Source organism: Folsomia candida, unplaced genomic scaffold (genome assembly GCF_002217175.1).
Source record: "Folsomia candida strain VU population unplaced genomic scaffold, ASM221717v1 Fcan01_Sc006, whole genome shotgun sequence".
Taxonomy (NCBI): Eukaryota; Metazoa; Arthropoda; class Collembola; order Entomobryomorpha; family Isotomidae; genus Folsomia; species Folsomia candida.
The window spans coordinates 5,981,052-6,002,447 of record NW_019091198.1 but is presented as its reverse complement, the minus strand read 5'-3'; the positions used below and the strand labels follow the sequence as shown (position 1 = coordinate 6,002,447).

The window sequence follows — 21,396 nt, the reverse complement described above, 5'->3', positions numbered from 1 at the left end:
GAAGAATGAGTGTTGACGCGATGTAATGTACATAATGTAATGTTGCTGTTCTTTCTTACATGTATTTACAACGTAGGTATTTAATAATAGTGATCACACGGTTAAATGATGGCCGTGCACATCTCATTAATTTGTGGCTAACGTGCCACACCCATGGATGAGAGAGAAATGTGTGATGATGTCCTTTTGCTTCTTCCTTTGTTTCACCATCACTCATGTCTCTGCCTATTTTATAAACATTTATCGACTTTTCTCATTATGCTGCGGCCAATTGGCGTAATGAACAATGGTATTTTTGTATGTGTACTATGCATGATGCGTGATTGTCATTTTGCGCCAGGAGGCTGGATACATATCAGGGAAGAAATTGTGTAGAAATGTTTTGTTTCATAATTAGTGATACGATCAGTGTTCTTCTGGATATGTAATTTTGTACGATGCTGCTGACAAACATCCATGTTATAATAAATGATCTCTGAAATTCTGTTCTCATATTTAATCATACGTATTATGTTATGTTGTGTACGCATTTGTAGTCAATCTGTAAGGATGAACGTGCTTATCTCGAATTCTTCTCCCCCATTGGTCACAAACTGACTGAGAATAAACAAATTTGCCTCTCTTTTACACAAAGGGCTTTAAGGTCTAATAAAATAAATAATCTATTTCGTCAATTTGTTCTGCTTTGTCTTGATCTCTCAAGCAAGATGGAAATTAGATGTGTGGAACAATAGCTATAATTCTTATCAACAAATGAGCCATTTGACAATTTTGTTGTAAAAATATCGACGTTTTTTATTATCAAATTGGAACGATGTTCACATTCGACCAGAAATCTGTTAACTTGTTTCATTTTCTCTTACACTTTACGAATAAATAAAAAATACAGAGAATCCGCATCCGTTCGAAAGTTATCGTACGGATACGATAATTGAAACACTTCATGGGACAGTTTTGTCACAAACTATACTAATTTTTTGGTCACAATGTTAACATCACGCTTTAAACGGGTAATGTAAAATGTGTAACATTTAATAAACAAGTTGTTAATATCACACCACATTCATAATCGTAAATGTTTATGACCAGATTTGCTCCAGAAAATCTTTCATAGCACTTCTCAGAAAAGAGCAAGCTTAATTTTGTGGAGCTGTTAAAGCAGAAGCCTGAACTATACGTACGAAATCATTTTCACAGTACTTCATCTCCTGATTTGAGCATATCGAATTTGAATACGTGATGATAATGATGGAAGCAGAAAGCATGACTCAGAGATGTCATACTTTACGAGTTCCATGATTGAAAATTCAGATACCAAGTCTGTAACTAAATCCTTAAATCTTGATCCCACTGAGAAATTGAAATTTACGACACGACTTGTGCTCGTGAGTGGTACTTCTCGCATGTGAAATGAAATCTCAACAGCGCTTTCTCAACAATACCGCATTCGCCATCTATTTCTCTACCGCAGAAGACGCAATTCGTCTTTGTCTCCCTTCTAATATTGTAATAGTGGATAATGCTATCCTTTAAATATTCTTATTTACCACCCCTTTAAACTTAATACTCTCATGGAAGCAGTATTTTTCATCCTCGAACTTCCCCTTCGAAGGTTGTACATACTTATCGTGGTTCATGATGATGAAGTACGATAAAAAAAGCAAGTTGCACAAAGGAGGTGCACATTCCTGGATGCATTTTATGTAGGGGCAGTTGTTGGACTCTGGAAAAATCAATTTGTTAAATGATAATTTATTTTATTAATAATATTTATATAGTTAAAAATTAAGTAAAAGTACATTACATAATATTCAGGAAAATAGTTCATTTTCTCAACGGATGAGGTAATTAGGCAGCTCCTCCAACACAATGATTGTCCCTGATTAGTTATGCAGCAATAGATATATTTAGAAGGATGAGTTCGTTTACGCTAAGAATTATGTAATAAATTGGATTGGTTAACTCCAATTAATGAGTAATTATGATATGATATACTTCACTGCATTCTACATCGAATTTACTTTTCCGTATAATTTAGATTAAGGATATAATGAACTGTTATCTCATTGGAAGGCCTAGTACATTAGGATGCATAACTGATGGGCGTAAAGTCATTTACTAGGCGAGAAGGACCATAAATATATAACAATTTTAATTTGATTGGACCGTCGGTCGGTTAATGCCAATCGTGCCAATTTGAGTTCTGACAGAACATATCATTTTTACATATATAGTAATTATGTAACGATTATTTTTTGCAAACAATTTTAGACTGTTTCACGAATAAGAAAGGACTTTTGACAAATACTATTTTATAACTCACATGGAATACAAGAAAATTGTCAAACAGTAAGATTTAAATTCGTAAGGTTAAATAGTCGACAACAACTTTTTCGTGACTACTGCTTTTTGCCTTTTTTTTGTATATTACTTAATATTATATCATTTTTGTTGTCCGCTAACCATTGACGCTCAAAACACTTTGAATTTGGTAAGTCAGGTTTGCGTCTAATTCATAAAAAATGAATACCAGTGTTAACACCTAAAGAAACAAACCTGGAGTGGTTTACAGTTAATAAAAGAGCTAAATTTTCTCTTCCTGTCGACTCCAAAATATTTAAACCACAACAAATAATTTAATACAATGTGAAAATCAACAAGTCACATTTTTAATGAAATTACGAAAAGTAATATACATAAAGTGCTTAATTAAAAGTAATTACATACACAACTAATAATGACGACGGATAAATACATCATTAAAAAAGCCATCCGAGGTCATATGACATGCATACCGTTACAGTACCTTGAATTTATTGTTTGTCATTATATTCCTTGTGAACAACAACTAAGAACCGAGGCTGGATTTTGTAATTAAAAAGGCTTTTTACATGCCGGATACAAATGAACTCATGGCTTTCCTGACCTACTGTAAAGTGGATTACGGATCGGGCTACGCAGGTAAATTACATTTTGTATTAAAACATGAGAACTGCGGTGGACTGATTACTTTTTGTCGCTGACAAACATTTCAGGAAATGACAACCGAGAGAATTATTTATGTCTGATGTCTAGTTGTAATAAAACACATTTTTTAAACACTTGTAGTGCTCATGGGAAAAATATAATTACTCAATTAACAACAATGACGACTTACTTCGCCACTGCACAAACGAGATCGGAAAAGTTACCATTCCATTGAAAATTGCCCTGTAAAAATCTAATCTAGTTGAACAAATAGATAAATTTGTTATCTATTCTGAATCTACACCCTTCCGCACTTAATTAAGGTACTTATTTTTTAAGTGCATTGTTTGTAGTAAATTAGAATATTTTGATTTAATAATTATTTCTCTGATTCAATCGACACGCGCGTAAAATGTAATTAAATACATAGCTACCGTAATCTCAATTAAAAAAATAAGAATCACATAATCATATAATAATAACGTGTTAAAATTCATCTTTCAATTTATTTTCAGGTAGTTGAAACAACAACGAACACAATGCCAATTCATGCATGCTGCATGCATGACACTGAAAATGTTTGCTAGTAAATTATGCAGATTTCTTTTATATTATTCGATTGAGTCTACGACACAAAAGTTGGACGGTCGGAGCCTCATTGCGCATCGTGATGGAATGAAAGGGTCCCATACGCCAATAGCTTCACGTCTTCAACAACATTCTAATTTTGACATGATCAGGTCTCACAAAATGATTTTTCATTATTGCTTAACTTGACCTAGAGCAGCAGGGTAATTAAAATTCATAATCGCAATGATGAAGCAATAATACACAGTTTGCAATGTCAACTGTTGTCATTTCATTAATTGGTGTTTGACAATGTATAATATTTGACAATATGTTATGTAAAACATGATCAAAGGGATCAAAAACTATTTAGTATTTATTTATCACGCAGATCACACCTCTCTTATTTATATAGTTGTTATTATTGAATGCAAAATGCAACATCACACATGGAAAGTTTATGATATGTACATAGAATATGATTTGACAAAGGAACAGAAGATGTGCACATAGTGCAACAACATCGGTCCATTTCACACAATTTGTACAAGTATACCAACGTGGCTAAATATTAGAAAGGGTCTAAATTTAGTAAAAGTGGTCAGCATCTTTACTTATTTTTAGAAATAATTTGTCGACGACCACTTCCCAAGCAAGTAGAAATCTCCACTTTCTCTTCTTGTTATTTTTACATTCTCACTGTCCAGATCGTGTCGTGTCCGTCCAAATCAAAACTGTCTGAAATTTGATTTGGATTAACCGAATGCAATGGAAATGAGTTCATGAGTTGAGTGCAGTCAGTTCATGGCTACTTTTGAAGAATTGTAAATTATTTATTATTGCGTGCCGTACAGCTTTGTTGAAGGTACAAGTACATGATAATAATATATATCTGCATGACTGCCTAGGTCTGTGTCCTAGCTGCTGCTGAGACTATTTCTTATCATGGTACAATAATAACTTGTTGGGATAAATAGTCGTCATTCATTACCGTCTATGGCAGCCTCCTAGCTTTCTGTGAGTACCCACCCAGCACACGTATAGCGTGGATCTTGGTCCTCATCATCCTCTAGCTACGACTATCTCATCATCATGAGGATTGAATAGCAATTTTAAAATGACTCTATATCTGCCTGCCTGACCGACGCGCAACAATGAAGTAACAATCTTCTTATGATTCAACAATCCACTTCTTCAGTCCTTCACCAACCCTGTCACTGAGAGCACCAGAGTCTTCTTGGTGTCTACAGAAGTCCAATTAATCTGCCTCGTCTCAAGTTTCCACATTGATTGAGAAGAAGAAATAATACGTCGAGCCGATAGTTAGCCCAATTAGTGAACACAATCAAACTCTGCGTCATGGGGACGATATGTCGACAAGCGATTCTTCTCACATGCCTGGTAGCGTTTGCAGGTAAGACTTTTATTTTATTGCTGAGGTTCTACTCAGGTGCCGGTTGATTAGTACTAATTCAAGAAGGAATCATTTTCATGCATAAAATAGTCCAGGCCATGTACATACGTCGTAGTGGCTCAAAATAAGGGTGGATGGAAATCAGAGTAGGGTTGCATTGCATGCAGAGTATGGGAATTTGAGACAGCCATCATCAGAGTCGGATATGATGAGCTGCATTTGAGATCGAATGCACAGGATAGAATGCAATCACTGCAATAAGGATTATTATTTGGAGTCTGTTGTTGTGTGGCGTGGTCAATAATATATCAATTTAGGCTGGGAATGTGAAAGTGGATTTCTCATGCACTCTATTACACTGCTACTCCTCCTCGTCATTATTATTACCCTGCATTCTAAACTGTACTTGGAGGAGAGTATTTATTACAGGAAGCAGAAGCAGGGCCACATAACAATTTGTGACATAACAGGGAAGGGAAACAGAAACAAGTCCATCCACAATTGCCCAATCTGTCCTCCCTGTCTACGATTATGCTAATTCTTAATTGTAAAATTTGCCAACCAAATGTCCAACCAAATGGTGAATATCTATGCAAACAAACACAAACATACGTGTTATCTGCGATGCTAATTTGAAATACTGTGAGTCCGTTGACCACCTAAACTAATATATTATGTAAAATGACTCTAGCCGGAGCAAAGCCTGATGATGAGAAGGAACAATTTGACTGCCCAGAACCATCAGGAAATTTTGCAGACCCAGCCACTTGCAGAAAATTTTATCAGGTACACCGGGGTTGATACACCTTCAGAGTCAAGAACAAAATACAAACGCGGAATTGAATATAATTAGCATATTTTATTTTATTTTAATTCTTTAATTCTTTTTTGAACGTAGTGTGTAGATGGATTTCCTTACGAGAGTCGATGCCCGGCCGGTCTTTATTTTGATGATATTAACAAACTCTGCACCTTTAAGGCCGATGCGAGATGTGGACCAATTTCGACAAGTAAATAAGTTGTCTCTCTTTTTAAAAGCTTATTCTCTAAAATTAAAAATTTCTAACCTCCCTCTGACCATCATATCAAAATGCCGGTAGGAAACGCTAAACAAAAGTGCATTCATATAGAAATCATGTATTATTGCAGCTCCAGCCCCAGTCACTGATCCTCCCGTGGACTTGGCCGTGAAATGCGAAACTGCCAATTGTGAATTGCCACATTGCTTCTGTTCCAAGGACGGGACCATCATTCCAGGTCGCATTGAACCCCAGAAGACGCCACAAATGATCATCCTGACCTTCGACGGAGCCGTGAATACCAACAACATTGACAAATACGACAAGCTCTTCGCCCCAAACAGAACGAACCCCAACGGGTGTCCCATAAGAGGAACTTTCTTTGTCGCTCACGAATACGCAGACTACCACATGATTCAGCGACTTCATCACGAAGGGCACGAACTGGCTGTGGACACCATTTCTTCAGCCAAGGGCTTGGAGACTGAAAGCTACGAAAAGTGGGCGCAAGAGATGATCGGGATGAAAATGATTTTGGGCAAGTTCTCCAACGTGTCAGGCGAAGATATCATTGGGATGAGGGCTCCTTACTTGAAACCAGGCAGAAATGCGCAGTATGAGGTATGCTATATTTTTATTGTTAAAAACCAATATAATTTTTTACTGCATATAAATAATTTTTTTCTATTTAATTTATAACTCAATCTCAGGTTCTTCAAGATTTTGGATTCGTTTGGGACAGTTCGGTGGGAGTACCTCCAATCAAAATCCCCGTCTGGCCTTACACCCTTGACTACTCCATCCCTCATGACTGTAAAGCTGGGACATGTCCAACTCGAAGCTTCCCCGGAGTCTGGGAGTTGCCACTGAATGCTCATTTCGTCGAGAGTTTCGAAGGGGGTCACTGTCCCTACATGGACCAGTGCGTCCTCTTCAACCACGACCCTGATCAAGTTCTGGAATGGCTGCAAGAAGATTTCAACCGTCATTATACTCAAAACAGGGCTCCATATATGATGCCATTCCACACCACTTGGTTTCAACAGGCAGAGCTTGAACAAGGACTTGCCAAATTTGTCGATTGGGCTCGATCTCAGTATGTCGTTAAATTTGAAAACCATGTTTATGTGCTTTACTTAAATTAATTATACATTGATTTACTCTACAGAAAGGACGTGTGGTTCGTCACCGTTACTCAGGCCCTCCTTTGGATCACGGAACCAAAGAGTGCCGATCTTTTGACCAACTTTGAGGCTTGGGATTGTAAGAAGAGGACAGTTCCCACACCTCCGTGCAACTTGCCCAACAAATGTCCCCTTGTGTTCCGGAATCCTGGTCAACCCTCCGCCACGAGATACATGACGACATGTTTCGATTGCCCACCGCAGTACCCATGGACTGGAGACTTTGACGGGGACAATCACCAAGAGACGGACATTTACACGAAGCAGAACAGAAAGAAATGATCACTCAATAATAATGCTCAATATTTTAAATGAGAATTTAAACCTATTTTACAATTTAACTGCTTATACATTATTATTACATATTAGTAGATGATAAATGATGATGTGATCCATTCTCCGCCCATTTTTCCAAGGCTCAATAAGGATGAGGTCATCAATAAATGATCATAAGGGAAGAATGTGTACCACAATAAATATCGGAAACAGTATACTACCTTCAGGCTTTGTCTTTTACAATCATTTTATTTACCTATTTTAATGAAAATGGAGAATTCAAATGATAGGCTTTGCAGCCCCATACATTTATATATATATCTAGAATCCAGAATTTGTCGATTTTCATGATCTATTTTAGCGTCGAGTTTATTTGTCATATCTACATTCAGTATTCTACTAGCTCTAATCTATTTAATTATAACGTTTACGACGGAAGGATAATTAGCGAATGGGGAACCAATAGGTCAAGTAGTCCCGGTAAAGAACTCTTTCTGCAAAACCACAATAACATAAATTAAAGTAAGTTTTCAGATGATTTTCACATCATAATGTGAAAACATTTATTTTTTTAGTTGAAACGATTTAAGGTTCTATAATATTCTAACTTTGGAATGAAAGTAAATCAGTTACACAACTGGGGGTAGAAGTTACAAGGGATCTATTTCTAGTACGAATTACCCCCAAAATAATTTTTTTGTAAAATAGAATCGCAATAATATTGGCCTTACTTTGTTTTGGGAAATCCTCCGGGTGAAGACAAATGTAGTGGAACATTTGCAAGTCCCGTTCTGCAGTGTAACTTTCTCTATATTGATGCAGGCACTCGCCTAAGAAACCTCCAGCAATGGAAAATAGTGCCAGCTTATGACTCCCTAAATAAGATAAATCACAAAAAAACACTAAGCAATTGCTCTTTATTTTATTTAGTACTTAAATTAACAAACACTTACCTGCATACCAGGGCCTTTGCCTCATAGTGTTACCAAGGAGTACACTTCCGCCCCCCATAACAACTCCCGACGCAGCCGTCCACCACCGACCCATCAGGGTTCGGGTCTTCCCTTCTGGATCTCCGAGGAACAAGAACGCATCCGGATCTATATTTTCAGGGACCTCGAAGGGAATCTCCTTTAGTCGTGGATGCCTTTTGTCCTCCATAATATTTCTCCTGCTAAGTAAAACAAAAAAATATCTTATTCCATTTCAGTTTCAATCAACTTGAGTACCACCCCTCTAAAACTAACTAACTAAATAAATATATATATTCTTACCAAAATCAAACCCCGTTCCAGGAAGAAAATCAACCAGCCAAGTCTTCAACCTAGAAAAAGAAAGACCACAACAAAAACTTAATTACTTCAATAAAATGAGTCTCCTAGCCTTGATGTAATCATTGTTAAAAAACTATCTAGCAGTTTAATAGAAAATCAAAATTATATATTTTTAAAAAAACTCACCACCTTTGCCAGAATTTTAGTGAAGTGAAAAACTACCGGGATTGTGGAATTCAGCTGACCAGTTTCACTGCAAGGCAGCCGACATTTCTTGCTAGCGGAACCTTCAAATAAAAATGTTGTACGCCCACCATCTACCCTATGCTACCGTCCATCATCTACTTTTTTATCATCTACCTTTCTAAAAATCTCAAATTCCCCAAAAATGTTAAAGTGCCCCAAATCTCCGGAATTTATAAATCCGCCCCCACAATTTTTATGGGGCAACGTGAGATTTTATTTCATATTGGGGTATCGTTCGGTTTTTAGCGAGCGAAGCAAGCAGGTTAGGTTAGATCTGCTAGGTACGGGAAAAGTGTGAAATGCTTAGCTAGCTAACCTAGCTAGCTAGCAGAGCTACCTAGCCTAGCTAGCTAGCAGAGCTACCTAGCCTAGCTAGCTAGCAGAGCTACCCAGCCTAGCTAGATAGCAGAGCTATCTAGCCTAGCTCGCTAGGTTAGCTAGCTATCTAGGTTGTATCTATCCTAGCTAGCTAGGTTGTACTAGCCTAGGTTAGCTGCTTACCTATATTGTATCTATCCTAGCTAGCTAGATTGTAACTAGCCTAGCTAGGTTGTAACTAGCCTAGCTAGTTAGGTTGGCTAACTAAACATTTCACACTTTTCCCGTACCTAGCAGATCTAACCTAACCTGCTCGCTTCGCTCGCTAAAAAACGAACGATACCCCAATATGAAATAAAATCTCACGTTGCCCCAATGTATCTCACGTTGCCCCATAAAAATTGTGGGGGTGGATTTATAAATTCCGGAGTTTTGGGGCACTTTAACATTTTTGGGGAATTTGAGATTTTTAGAAAGGTAGATGATAAAAAAAAGATAGATGGTAAAAAAGTAGATGATGTACGGTAGCATTGGGTAGATGGTAGATGACGGGCGGTACAACATCAAATAAAATACAGCGACTCAATTGCGTTCCCGTGATTACATGTTGTTTTATTTAACAACAAACTAATAACGATTATTTTTGTAATAACTAATAAATACGAAAATTAGTCGTGATTTCGCAGGGAAATTTTAGTACAAATTAAGCAATATTTAACCTATTTTTAAGTGAGTGACTGACGACAAACGATTTGTATTAGATGAGATGAGAAGTTAATTTTTATACACGTGACACCTGATTTAATTTCCTGATCAGGTTTTATAATTTAAGCAAGGTAAATCATTAGTTAATTATTTGAATAAATTGTTTACACTAGCATTGGATTTCGTTATATTGTGTTTTCTGTTCTGCTGCGATTAAATAATGAATATAATTTATTAAATTTATTCAACAAATAAAGGAAAACCGGCAAACATAATACCGGATTAAATTCTAATGAGAGAAATTCATATTGCTAATGACTTATTCTTATTTAATTTTGCAGGAAAATAGTTCTTTACATTTATTACTAGAATGTTAGGACTGGAAATTACCTTACAAAAACCAACTCTGCTAAGAATATTTACAATATAGAATTTGTACACGCTGGCCTATTTGTGGATAGAAGATTAAAGCTATTCTTTACTAATTGAATTAAACAAAGTATCAGGTATGTTGATTTAATGATTAAATTACAATTAAATTTCAGCCACTCAAGTAATAGCCAATTGATAATTGATATAATGTCCGTTCCGTCAGGAATGTAGTTTGAACTAAAAGTGGTAGCACTGTAAAGTTCAGAAGATGAGTACAATCTCATAAACAAATCTAATGCAAAGCATCTTAAGCATACACTCGTCAAATTTTGAATGGCATGCGACAGTATCACAATCTGGCAATTTCCCTATCTTACCGAACGAATGAATTATTATCTGGGAGTAAGAGTTTGGCCAAATGAACTCGATTTTGACGAATAACGTGTACAAATGTTAGTCAGTTGTGCGGTGCACCTTGTTCTACGGAAAAGTGTTTCCTGAAGAATATTCTGTATTTACAATGGTTTGTACTGAATTTGTGAATTGGTTTTTCAAATAATTACCAAATTTTTCTTATATATAAATTACATTACATTACATTCCTCTCATTTTAATTTATTGATTATTATAGTGTAGTTTTGCATGACATCACACTATGTAGTAATCCATAATAAGGGATTAATAAAAATATGTGCTTATAGGATGAGTGATAGCGACGAGGACAACGAAGAGGGGGAAGGCACCGTGTCGCTAGCAGGGTTCCTGTTTGGAAACATAGATATGAAGACGGGCCAACTGGAAGACGACATTCTCGACTCAGAATCTAAACGACAATTAAATGCTTTACAAAAATTTGGTTTGGGATCCATAATCGACGACGTGATGGAAGGACAAGGCCAGCCTCAGCAATGTGAAAAATCAAAGAAATCAAAAACTCGGCGATTGGTATCATCCTATGACTCTTCTTCAGACTCGGACGATGATGACGATGATGATGATGCTCCACAGCCAGTCAGCACCCGTACGGAATCTCCTAGCTTGCCATCTGACCAGGTACACTAAACATGACATGAGCTAGAGTTTTGGTTTTATGAAATTTGTGCAATTCAGAAAACCCATATGAATGGAAATAAGTGAATGCGCAAATTCTCTCCTTCCTCCTAATCTTTATATAGAATGTGATAATAAAATGAATGGTTTGTTCCAAATAGGAATCCAAAGGCGAGGATGAAATATTTGACGAACAAAAATCACCGTCTGCCGTAGATTTCTCAGACATTAATGAATTAGCGGAGGAAGAGTCTTCTGCACTCGCCACCTTGACCTCGGCTTCAAAAGCGTATGACGACGATGATACTGACTATGATGACCCCAACCCATCTTCAGAGGAGGGAGGAAGACACGTGCGACGACTGTTCACTGAGCGAGACGACAAATACCTAATGCCACCCCCTTTAACCACACATATAAAGAAAGCAGCTGGGCCTGGAGATGGAACCACCCCCACCAAAGAAACATCCAGCCCAAACACTTCACCCGTAAAATCTCCTCCTCCCACTTCCGCTCAATCTACTACTTCTGCTGCCGCTGAAGTATTATTGTCTGGAAAAAAGCTCGAGACTCCGCTCGCCGCAATGATGCCTTCTAAATATGAAGGTGTAAATGTGAGTGAAATATTTCCAGAATTCCGTCAAGGAAAGGTACTGCGGTGGGCGAGATTGTTCCTACCTGGTAAATCAAACAGCCTTCCTCAAATTTGGAAGAATGTAAAAAGACGACGCAGAAAGAGAAAAATTCTTGCCGAGGGACAAGCTGCAGCTGACGCTGCGGAAGAAGCAGATAGAGAAAAGCGAGGCTGGGGATTTCAATATGCTGACGACGCCAGCTGTTTTGCAATGGGATCCGAAGACGAGGAAGAATTTCTCAGCGATAACCTAGAGAAACCCAAGAGTGACAATCAAAGAAACAATGTCGAAGGACGATCAATTATTTCAACAAATCCCAACATGTGGCGTCATGGTCCAGCAGAATTATGGTTTGATATGTTGAATGTGGCAGAGGACGGTGAAAATTTTGATTATGGGTTTCAAATCCAAAATCTACGATCTCGCAAAGAAGACCAGGACGAATCCAGCTCGGAGGATGAAGATGCGGGTGACAAGGAAAATTCTAATCTAACCGACGCAGCCTTATTCCCTGGTGAGTCGTTCCACATGCTGACGCAGAGGGACTGGGAGACGGACATTGTGTGGGATGGAAGCGACGCCAAGTATAAGAAACTTACCAAGAACACTGCAGCAGGATGGGTCCCTTCAGGCGTTAATCGGACGGCACAAAACTTTAGCCAACCAGGTGCCAAGGGGGCTCCACCAACGGGAACTGCGACAAATATGACAGGCTCGGGGAAAAAGGGTGATAAAGAAGGTAATAAAACTACCACTAGATACTTGGGCTTAGGTTGGTACAATTTCAATAAAGTGCTGATTTGTCGTTTGAGTTGTCCATCTGTACCTTTTAACATTCTTGAAAAAATTTGTCTTGTTTTAAAGTAAATAGGAACTATTATAAAGTATCTTTTATTTATTGTTCTAAAGTAAAATATGTATGTGAATTTAGTGTAAACCGAAAAAGCAGACCAAAACAATACAAAATTTAGCTTCTTAAAGTAAAATTACTTTGAAATTTGTCGCTTTTCAGGTAAAAAGACACCAATTTCATCACCACGACAATTAACTATTGAAAAAATTCGCAATTCTTTGCTCAACAATTGTACAACAATAAAAATCAAGTCGACCTTGAACACAGAGGCAATCCTCCAGGGTCAGATGAAGAATATGAAAAGAACATTTAGCGACTTTAATCGCTTCATTCCAAACGATACTCGATGCAGGGCAGTTCGACTTGGGACTTTCAAGAAAATTTTTCTTGACATCCAGAAAGGAAGAGCGAAGAAACGTTTTTCTCTTTGATGTCGTCTGCATGACTATAGATTTTTTGGAATTTAGTTGACTCTGATGTTAGTTTTTAAGACATTTGATTGAGGATATTCACAATTTCATAGTTAACTGATGTATTAATAATACAGTATTATTGTGCTTATACCTGAGTCTTAATTTATTTATCTCAATTTCTTCTTAATATACCATTGTTATACAATAAACCAATTTTGTATTTGGAAAGTTGACTTGCCCTTTTCTTAGTAGAAAAAAACTAATGTTTGGGTTCTCAGCTGTTCTACGAATGTCAAATGTAACCGCGTGCGGAAGAAAACGTCCAGAATCTGCACTCTAGATTGCACTGCCACATCATCACCTTTCTGGAGAAAAAAAAACCCACCACCACAACTCGCTGATTGCTAGGAGGAAGACAGGTGCTAGTGGCTGAACTAAATTATTTATTACCAAAGCACTGGAGATTAAGAAATTCCAAACACGATAAAGACAAGCAGAGACTGAGACCGTGACGTGACGAGACGAGCAGCGCATTCCGTGTTCAGCAGCGAGCCAAGTAAGATCGAGAGTGAAAACCAGAGTCATGTGTACGAGTTGTAAATCTAATCTAATCTATTAATGTATCTTCAATATTAAGTTAAATTAATCATGCCACTAGAAGTTATTTGTGGGTGTAGGGTTTGTAAAAGTGGTACTGATGACGACTCAAACGACAAGACTCGTACTGTGTCCGAGTGGGAATTATTGCAGACTGAGAAAGATAAAGACGAAATAAGAAAACGGCTGATTTTCTTTCATTTTTGTGCAGGAGGTCCGATGGCGAGCACTTTTACGTCGCACAGTGGTGGTGGTGGTTCCTCCACTCCGGGTAGTGGAATGGGGGTAAAACAGTCGGGTATCAAGGGGATGAAGGATGGCGAAGGTGGTCAAGTTGATGACACGTGGTACTCCATCTTCCCCGTGGAAACCCCAGAGTTGGTCTATGGGCGATGGGAGGATGAGGTCATCTGGAGTATACAAGAATTGGTGGATGTTCCAGAGCCTAAAGTCCTTTCCCTCGATCCAAACGATGAGAATATCGTGCTCTGTATCCCAGGTGAGAAACAAAATTTAATTTTTGCCAAGATCATATGCTGATTTGTGTATTCATTAAAGTGACAAAAGTACTCTCCGTTCCAAATAGCAAGAGAGTTGGTTACAAGACTTTTTTTTACAGCACAAAGGAGTGGGCTAGCCATTTATCTATATTCTTTGCATGGCATGTTATCATCATACGGTATCAATTGACTCCGCTTGAAATGGGCTAAAAAACTTTGCCTGAAAAAAAATCGTGTAGCCAACTCTTTTGCTATATGGAATACATGTAGTACAATCATGAGATGACAAGTTGTGCGTACTAAGTAACTAGTGTATAAGCCCGTCGAGTTGATTTAGTTAATTTTAAAATTCCACCCAATTAAATGTTTTGCACACAATTATTAGCTGAAACTCTATGCCGACGGAAGTGAAACGAATTTGTTACGAATGTGAAAGTGGAAAGTTGATGAAAGAAAAAATAATAATTTCGAACTGACCATGCCTTGCTATAATCATTGCCATTTCCAATGGGCCATTTGACCCAGTCATCTCTGCCAGTGGCACTGCCATTGCCAATGGCAGTGTGTCTGGCACCCCACTTGGCTCAGCCATCTCTGCCAGATCAAACTGCCTAAGGCACTGCTATTGGCAGTAAGAGTGGCAGCCTACTTGGGTCAACTTGGGTGATTCTTCCAGCCAAGATTGCCATTGACATTGCCATTGGGAGTAAGCAAGCCTGGTGGCCAAGTCTCCTCTGCCACCACAGGCTTCTTCTGGCAACGATAATGGCAATAAGATAACTTGGTAGCAACCCCCCAATAACCACCATGAGGCAGCCACACCCCGATAAGCATCATCAGGCAATAAAGACCCCACTTTCTCTACTTTTACTTCCGTTGCGAACAAATTCCTGTCACTTCCGTTGACATAAGACATTCTCCCTTATATAGATTAAATTATTTATTATTATTATTATTATGACAGATGATGTCGATCCGAGTGCAAGTCAAGGAACGGCAGCTCCAGTCAAGGTGAAGATTCCTCACCCACATGTCAAGAAATCTAAGATTCTGTTAGGGAAGGCTGGTGTTATCAATGTCATTGAGGAAGACAGTCCTCCACCATCTCCAAAAAATAATGACAAGGATCCCTATAATATTTCGAACGATGAATTCTACCTTCCCAAGTTTTCGGAGCAGTCGCTTTTGAAGATTAGTGCATCTGGCAATATTATTCAACATTCTACCCCTGTTGTGGAACTGAGAGCCCCGTTCATTCCCACCTTCATGAGTCAGGCCAAACTTCGAGCTTTTCATCGTCCTGCTATGAAACGATATAATAGCGGTCCGTTGTCCCAGCCCGGTCCACATCCAGTATTCTCTTTGACAAGACATATCCGTAAAAAGGCAAAAGTGAGCAATGTGGAAATTATATTGATTATAAAAGCTATAGTTTCTTAAATAAAATCATGACTTTTAATTAATGTTGTGTATTTTTACAGCAACGGGAACAAGAACGACTTGCTGCTGGAGGTGGTGACATTTTCTTCATGCGCGGTCCAGACGATCTCACTGGAAAGGACGGAGAGCTACTGCTCATCGAATACTGTGAAGAACATCCCCCTCTTCTCAGTCAAGTTGGAATGTGCTCTCGAATTCGAAATTACTACAAACGTCAGGCTGGAAAGGACAAGGGCCCTCCTGAGCTTCCCTATGGAGAAGTGGTCTACGCTCACACAACCCCCTTCTTGGGAATTATGCAGTCTGGCTCCTGCATTCAGACTTTGGAAAGCATGCTGTACAGAGCACCCATTTATCAACATCCAGTAATACACTCGGATTTCCTGGTCATCCGAACTCGTCAAAATTACTTTATTCGGGAAATAGATGCATTATTCACTGCAGGACAAGAGTGTCCGCTGTTTGAAGTACCTGGTCCTAATTCAAAACGTGCAAATAATTTTGTTCGGGACTTTTTACAAGTCTTTATTTATCGTCTGTTTTGGAAGAGCAGAGATAGTCCACGCCGTATTCGAATGGAGGAAATCAAACGAGCTTTCCCCATGCATTCTGAGAGCAGTATTAGGAAGAGGTTAAAACTCTGTGCCGACTTCAAGCGTACGGGGGTTGATTCGAATTGGTGGGTTATCAAGCCAGAATTTCGATTACCCACAGAAGAAGAAATCAGATCAATGGTTTCCCCCGAACAATGTTGTGCCTATTGCAGTTTGATTGCTGCAGAACAGCGACTAAAGGTAATTATGTAAACAAATACGCATATAATATATACACATGTGTTTGGCGACGAAAAATTTGAATGCAATTTTGGATTAAATTAATAATAGTATGTTCACGTTTCTATTTCTCTAGGATGCTGGATACGGTGAAAAATTCTTATTTGCTCCCCAAGAAGATGACGACGACGAGAATCAAAACAAGATTGATGACGAAGTCAAGACTGCACCATGGAATACAACTCGTGCATATATTCAGGCTATGAAAAACAAGTGTCTCCTCCAACTTACAGGCCCAGCAGATCCAACTGGTAAATATTAGTGAATTGGATGTGGTTCGACAAGAAAGTTTACTAATTAAAATTATATATTTAGGATGTGGGGAAGGTTTCTCTTACATTCGCGTCCCAAACAAGCCTCAAACAAACAAAGAAGAACAAGAAGCACTTCCAAAAAGAATTGTGACTGGAACAGATGCAGATTTGCGTCGGCTGTCCTTAAACAATGCAAAAGCTTTACTAAGAAAGTTTGATGTTCCAGAAGAAGAAATCAAAAAGTTGTCAAGATGGGAAGTCATTGATGTTGTTAGAACATTGTCCACAGAGAAGGCCAAAGCTGGGGAGAAAGGAATGACGAAATTCAGCAGAGGAAACAGATTCTCCGTGGCTGAACACCAAGAACGGTACAAGGAGGAATGTCAACGAATCTTTGAACTTCAAAATCGCGTCCTCTCCAACAACGAAGTTCTATCGACGGACGACGATGAGAGCTCGGACTCCGAGCTTTCCGACATTGAAGAAATGGGAAAGAATATTGAGAACATCATTTCAAACAAGAAGACCAATACACAGGTGAACTTGGAGAAAGAGGAGCAAGAACGACGCGAGCTACAGAAAATGATTTTAGGTATGCTTAACCCTTAATGACGCCATAAACATGTACATTAATTTTCCACGATGGTATTAATTTCACTAATTTTACTTACAGGAGAATCAAAGGACGATGATGACAAGTCTCCCCGGAAGAAACGAAAGGAGGACGAGGAAAATCTGACTCTCAGCGGATTAGTTAATCATCCTGGCCGTGTATTGAGAATTCAGAGAACTTTCCGTACTCCCGACGGCAAAGAATACACCAGGATGGAAACAGTACGAAAGTCGGCCATTATTGACATATACATGCGCATCCGTACAACGAAAGAAGAATCATTTATTCGCCAGTTTGCACTGTTGGATGAGCAGGCCAAGGAAGAGCTGAAGAAAGAAAAACGTAGAATTCAAGAGCAACTGAGACGAATCAAGAGAAATCAAGAAAAAGATACAACAAAGCCCACTCCAGCTCCTCGGAAGAAGAAGATAAAGTTGAAACCGGACTTGAAAATGAAATGTGGGGCTTGTGGTCAAGTTGGTCATATGAGGACGAATAAGGCATGCCCACTCTACAATTCTTCCGGAAATTCTCCTCCTCCATCACAAAATGTATCAATGTCACAAGAAGAAGAGGATGAACTCCTGGACAAGTCACTCCCCGAAGACGATGAGGAACTTATTCGTGTTGAAGGAACAAAGGTTCAACTATCTGGTAATTTACCATTTTATAGAAGAGATTTTATTACCCACCACATAATGAATGTATATCGTGCATACATATATCAATGAACGACTAAATTGTAATTGTTATATTATGTTTCAATAGGAAAACTAATGAACATGGTGTACACGGAGGATATAAAGAGACAGTCTTTGGTGCTGAAGGTTCCAAAGGGAACTGTCCAAGGCGGTCATTCTGGTCATCGTGGAAAGAAAAGGAAAGCTGCGTCCAGTCCACACTGTGATTACCTCGCGAAAAAGAACCAAAAAACCAACCGACGAAGAATCGATCCTGTTATTGTGCTATCTGGCATATTTGAACAAATTCTCAATGAACTCAGAGACATGCCTGATAGTAGCCATTTCCACTTCCCTGTAAATAATAAAGTATGTGCACTACGTCCTGCTGATATTTGACATATCAAAGCAACAATTCTAATTATTGAAATCACTCTTAGTTCTTTCCTGATTACTTCGACCGTGTGCCCAACCCCATGGATCTGCGTACAATCCGTGAAAGAATAATCGAGAAAAAGTATCAACTTACATCTGACTTTTTGGGGGATGTATCAAAGATCTATGAAAACTCCGTCATATACAATAGTAAGAAAATAATAATAATAATTTCTTCACATTTTGCCTTCCGTAATTATCTTATAAATATTTTATTTATTCCAGCATCAAAATCACTCATTACAGAGTATGCTCTGAATCTGGTTAACCTCTGCAAACAGAGACTAAAAGAAAAGGCTGAGCAATTGGAAAAATTAGAAAGGTTGATAAATCCACTATTGGATGACGACCAGGTAATGTGGTAGCATAATTTTTTCATAAACTCACAAGCTTAAAATTGCCGATCAGAGTTATTCAAATTTGGTTTATGCCATATGCTTACAGGTTGGTCTTGCCTACATTTTGGATCAGTGTCTTGCTAAGCTCAAAGGTGCACAAGAAGCATTTCCATTTTTGAAACCGGTAGACAGGAAAAAGGTGAAAGATTACTATGACTTGATCAAAACACCAATGGATTTGTCTCACATGGAAGATAAGAACAAAGGTATGAATGGGGTTCTTTCTTTATTGTAATTATAAAAACTAACTCCAATGAATAGATAAATTAAATTTATCATTTTACAGCAAATGAGTACGAGTCAAGACAAGAGTTTTTGAGCGATCTTCGTCAAATCCATATCAACGCTGAACGATATAACGGCGAATTATCTGTGTTCACCAAGAAAGCCTCCGAACTGACCAACATTGCGACAGAGTTTTTGACTCAGTTCAACGACCAGTTGAAAATATTCGAAGCAAATATTGAAAAGTCTAAATCCAAAATGTTCGAAGAATTTGGCAATCCCGATGACACATTTGGAGACTCTCAAGACGGCGATGGATATGATTCCGACGAGGATGACGAAGACATGGAAGTGGTGCCAGCTCCCGTGAGACTATACTTCTTTAATTCAATTATTATATACTTTAATATAATAGCATGTCTTATCGACGCGTGCATTTCAAATACTAATATACTTTAAATTTTTTTCAATAGGACGAAGACGACTACGAGCAGAGTGCGTCGGCCGCTGCCGTGTCAGGAATTTTAGAAGAGTCTGAAATTTTGTCCGACGTAGGTGCGGACATTTCAATTTCACAAGAGAGAGAAGAAGGTGAGGTTAATTATTTATTTTGGTATGCGTTTTGATAGTTACGATGGTAGTGCTAAAATGCTAATATTTACACATGTATTAAATTCAGGAGAATATGTCAGCGACGAAGACGACTTTAGGGCACTTTCCAGCAGCCCCATAAGACATGATGAGGACAGGTCAGTCATGGACGAATCCATGTTACTAACCAGCACGAGTCATCACCACCGTAAGCCAATTATGAATACATGTCCATACCTCATTACTTGTACACTCTGCTTTATTTCTTTAACTAATGGTAAACTAACCATTTATCTTGTGAACAAAAGATAAACCCTTTGGAGCTGAGACCCCTCGCAACATTCACGACGATCTAGAGGTCAGCGACTCTGATGATGATGATGACGATGATGATAACGAAGACCAGTCAGGACGGGCTAGTAAGCAGCAAGAAGAGCGACCCATCGACGATCGGGATATATGGTTTTGAACCAGTACTATTATAATCTCTAATTAATCGATTATTTTTTTAAAGCTTCCACACAGAAACACTTTCTTTTAAAGTTTAGTTTATATGATATGTAAACTATTGTATTTAATTAACTTTATTGTTTCGTTAAACAATATTTACATGCTCATTATATTTGAAATATTTCAGACTTCAGAATACAAATAAATATTTGTAACACTTGACCAGCTTAGTAAAAAATCCTACTTATTATTTCATTTTATCGTTTTTATTCATACATTTATCAAGCATAAATTTCTTAAAAAGCATAGAGTTATTAGTTCTGGTTACCGAGTTTTAGTTTAAAAAACAATTTATTCATAAATAAAAATAGAAAAAGAAAGACATATTACGCAGTGACGGAGTCACTCTGTGACATGTAAAAATTCATACATATTCAATAAGTTCATAAAACAAAAATCACCAAACAACTGGGAAATTTCTATTTACGAATATATTTACGAGGAACGGCAAACTTGCGCACTTTTTGCAAACGTAATAATTCGAACTATGAATGACTAGATGTGAGTATTAAATCGGACCGAAAAATGTCGATTTCGATTTGGACCCTCCAATAGCCGAATATGTGGGAATTTATTTTTAAATTTCCTATGCGACGAGATGAGATGAACCGGATGGACATCATGTCATCTCGTGACCTACTTTGTACGAGTTATAACTTAAATTGCATATCATCTTCTTCTCACATTAGTTGAGATAAGCTGGCTCGTTTTAAATTCAGCATACATATTTTAATTCGGATTAATTAGATCATTGTAAAATACCGATTACAATTCTAATAAGCTTTAATGACTAATGTTAATTTAGGAGTCCGAAATTCGGACTTTAATTGCATTTAATTGGACCTCAAGTTCTCGCATTGCAATCTCATCACAAGATGGACACCACCAGACATAAGAGGCGGTGAGTATGAATTTATCCAGTTGCGCCCTCTGGCAGAGACACGCTTCTTGCATAACTTTACCAATTTTTCAATTATAGCCACCTCAGGTCGGTCAAGCTATTGAAACTTTTATGACCTTCTGACCC

General features: G+C 38.0%; 3 protein-coding genes and 1 long non-coding RNA gene across 8 annotated transcripts; 3 read left to right on the top strand and 1 right to left on the bottom strand.

The window, feature by feature from the left end:
• Nucleotides 1-2,616: 2,616 nt before the first annotated feature.
• Nucleotides 2,617-4,110, top strand: LOC118436110. The gene is made up of 3 exons (XR_004835214.1): nucleotides 2,617-2,961; nucleotides 3,109-3,290; nucleotides 3,483-4,110. It is a non-coding gene; the product is annotated as an uncharacterized LOC118436110 (long non-coding RNA).
• A 565-nt stretch (nucleotides 4,111-4,675) lies between these two features.
• On the top strand, nucleotides 4,676-7,653 carry LOC110850610 (chitin deacetylase 1). Its single transcript, XM_022098050.2, has 6 exons — nucleotides 4,676-4,948; nucleotides 5,640-5,734; nucleotides 5,847-5,958; nucleotides 6,098-6,588; nucleotides 6,678-7,063; nucleotides 7,136-7,653. Exons 1-6 carry the CDS (start codon nucleotides 4,894-4,896, stop codon nucleotides 7,431-7,433), a joined length of 1,437 nt encoding a protein of 478 aa, XP_021953742.1. The 5' UTR covers nucleotides 4,676-4,893; the 3' UTR covers nucleotides 7,434-7,653.
• LOC110850611 (NADH dehydrogenase [ubiquinone] 1 subunit C2) lies at nucleotides 7,650-9,923 on the bottom strand. 3 transcript variants are annotated; one of them, XM_022098051.2, is made up of 6 exons: nucleotides 9,789-9,923; nucleotides 8,888-8,988; nucleotides 8,702-8,751; nucleotides 8,381-8,601; nucleotides 8,159-8,302; nucleotides 7,650-7,921 (listed from the first exon to the last, which is right to left on the bottom strand). In XM_022098051.2, the coding sequence occupies exons 4-6, from the start codon at nucleotides 8,586-8,588 to the stop codon at nucleotides 7,872-7,874; spliced, it is 402 nt and encodes a 133-aa protein (XP_021953743.1). In that variant the 5' UTR covers nucleotides 8,589-8,601; nucleotides 8,702-8,751; nucleotides 8,888-8,988; nucleotides 9,789-9,923; the 3' UTR covers nucleotides 7,650-7,871. The 3 variants fall into 3 exon arrangements, with proteins under 3 accessions (XP_021953743.1, XP_021953745.1, XP_021953744.1); XM_022098053.2 differs by having other exon boundaries at nucleotides 8,381-8,598; XM_022098052.2 differs by having other exon boundaries at nucleotides 8,891-8,988.
• A 42-nt stretch (nucleotides 9,924-9,965) lies between these two features.
• On the top strand, nucleotides 9,966-20,541 carry LOC110850605 (transcription initiation factor TFIID subunit 1). 3 transcript variants are annotated; one of them, XM_035853319.1, is made up of 17 exons: nucleotides 9,966-10,101; nucleotides 11,044-11,395; nucleotides 11,554-12,766; nucleotides 14,102-14,389; nucleotides 15,355-15,782; nucleotides 15,872-16,624; nucleotides 16,740-16,914; nucleotides 16,979-17,509; nucleotides 17,591-18,184; nucleotides 18,299-18,579; nucleotides 18,651-18,795; nucleotides 18,871-18,998; nucleotides 19,090-19,249; nucleotides 19,330-19,634; nucleotides 19,742-19,859; nucleotides 19,948-20,067; nucleotides 20,168-20,531. In XM_035853319.1, the coding sequence occupies exons 2-17, from the start codon at nucleotides 11,045-11,047 to the stop codon at nucleotides 20,326-20,328; spliced, it is 5,751 nt and encodes a 1,916-aa protein (XP_035709212.1). In that variant the 5' UTR covers nucleotides 9,966-10,101; nucleotide 11,044; the 3' UTR covers nucleotides 20,329-20,531. The 3 variants fall into 3 exon arrangements, with proteins under 3 accessions (XP_035709212.1, XP_035709211.1, XP_021953737.1); XM_035853318.1 differs by lacking the exon at nucleotides 9,966-10,101 and adding an exon at nucleotides 10,342-10,476; XM_022098045.2 differs by lacking the exon at nucleotides 9,966-10,101 and adding an exon at nucleotides 10,720-10,865 and having other exon boundaries at nucleotides 20,168-20,541.
• Nucleotides 20,542-21,396: the final 855 nt, after the last annotated feature.

What these genes read in the sequence shown, in the direction of transcription:
- LOC110850610 (XM_022098050.2), top strand. Translation starts at nt 4,894, where the DNA reads ATGGGGACGATATGTCGACAAGCGATTCTTCTCACATGCCTGGTAGCG. An exon ending in ATGCCTGGTAGCGTTTGCAG is followed by an intron (nt 4,949 to 5,639) that starts GTAAGACTTTTA and finishes AAATGACTCTAG; the next exon opens with CCGGAGCAAAGCCTGATGAT. An exon ending in GTCGATTGGGCTCGATCTCA is followed by an intron (nt 7,064 to 7,135) that starts GTATGTCGTTAA and finishes TTTACTCTACAG; the next exon opens with AAAGGACGTGTGGTTCGTCA.
- LOC110850611 (XM_022098051.2), bottom strand. Translation starts at nt 8,588, where the DNA reads ATGGAGGACAAAAGGCATCCACGACTAAAGGAGATTCCCTTCGAGGTC. An exon ending in GCAAAGGCCCTGGTATGCAG is followed by an intron (nt 8,303 to 8,380) that starts GTAAGTGTTTGT and finishes TATCTTATTTAG; the next exon opens with GGAGTCATAAGCTGGCACTA. An exon ending in GGAGGATTTCCCAAAACAAA is followed by an intron (nt 7,922 to 8,158) that starts GTAAGGCCAATA and finishes GTGGTTTTGCAG; the next exon opens with AAAGAGTTCTTTACCGGGAC.
- LOC110850605 (XM_022098045.2), top strand. Translation starts at nt 11,045, where the DNA reads ATGAGTGATAGCGACGAGGACAACGAAGAGGGGGAAGGCACCGTGTCG. An exon ending in TGGAAGTGGTGCCAGCTCCC is followed by an intron (nt 19,635 to 19,741) that starts GTGAGACTATAC and finishes TTTTTTCAATAG; the next exon opens with GACGAAGACGACTACGAGCA. An exon ending in CAGCACGAGTCATCACCACC is followed by an intron (nt 20,068 to 20,167) that starts GTAAGCCAATTA and finishes TGTGAACAAAAG; the next exon opens with ATAAACCCTTTGGAGCTGAG.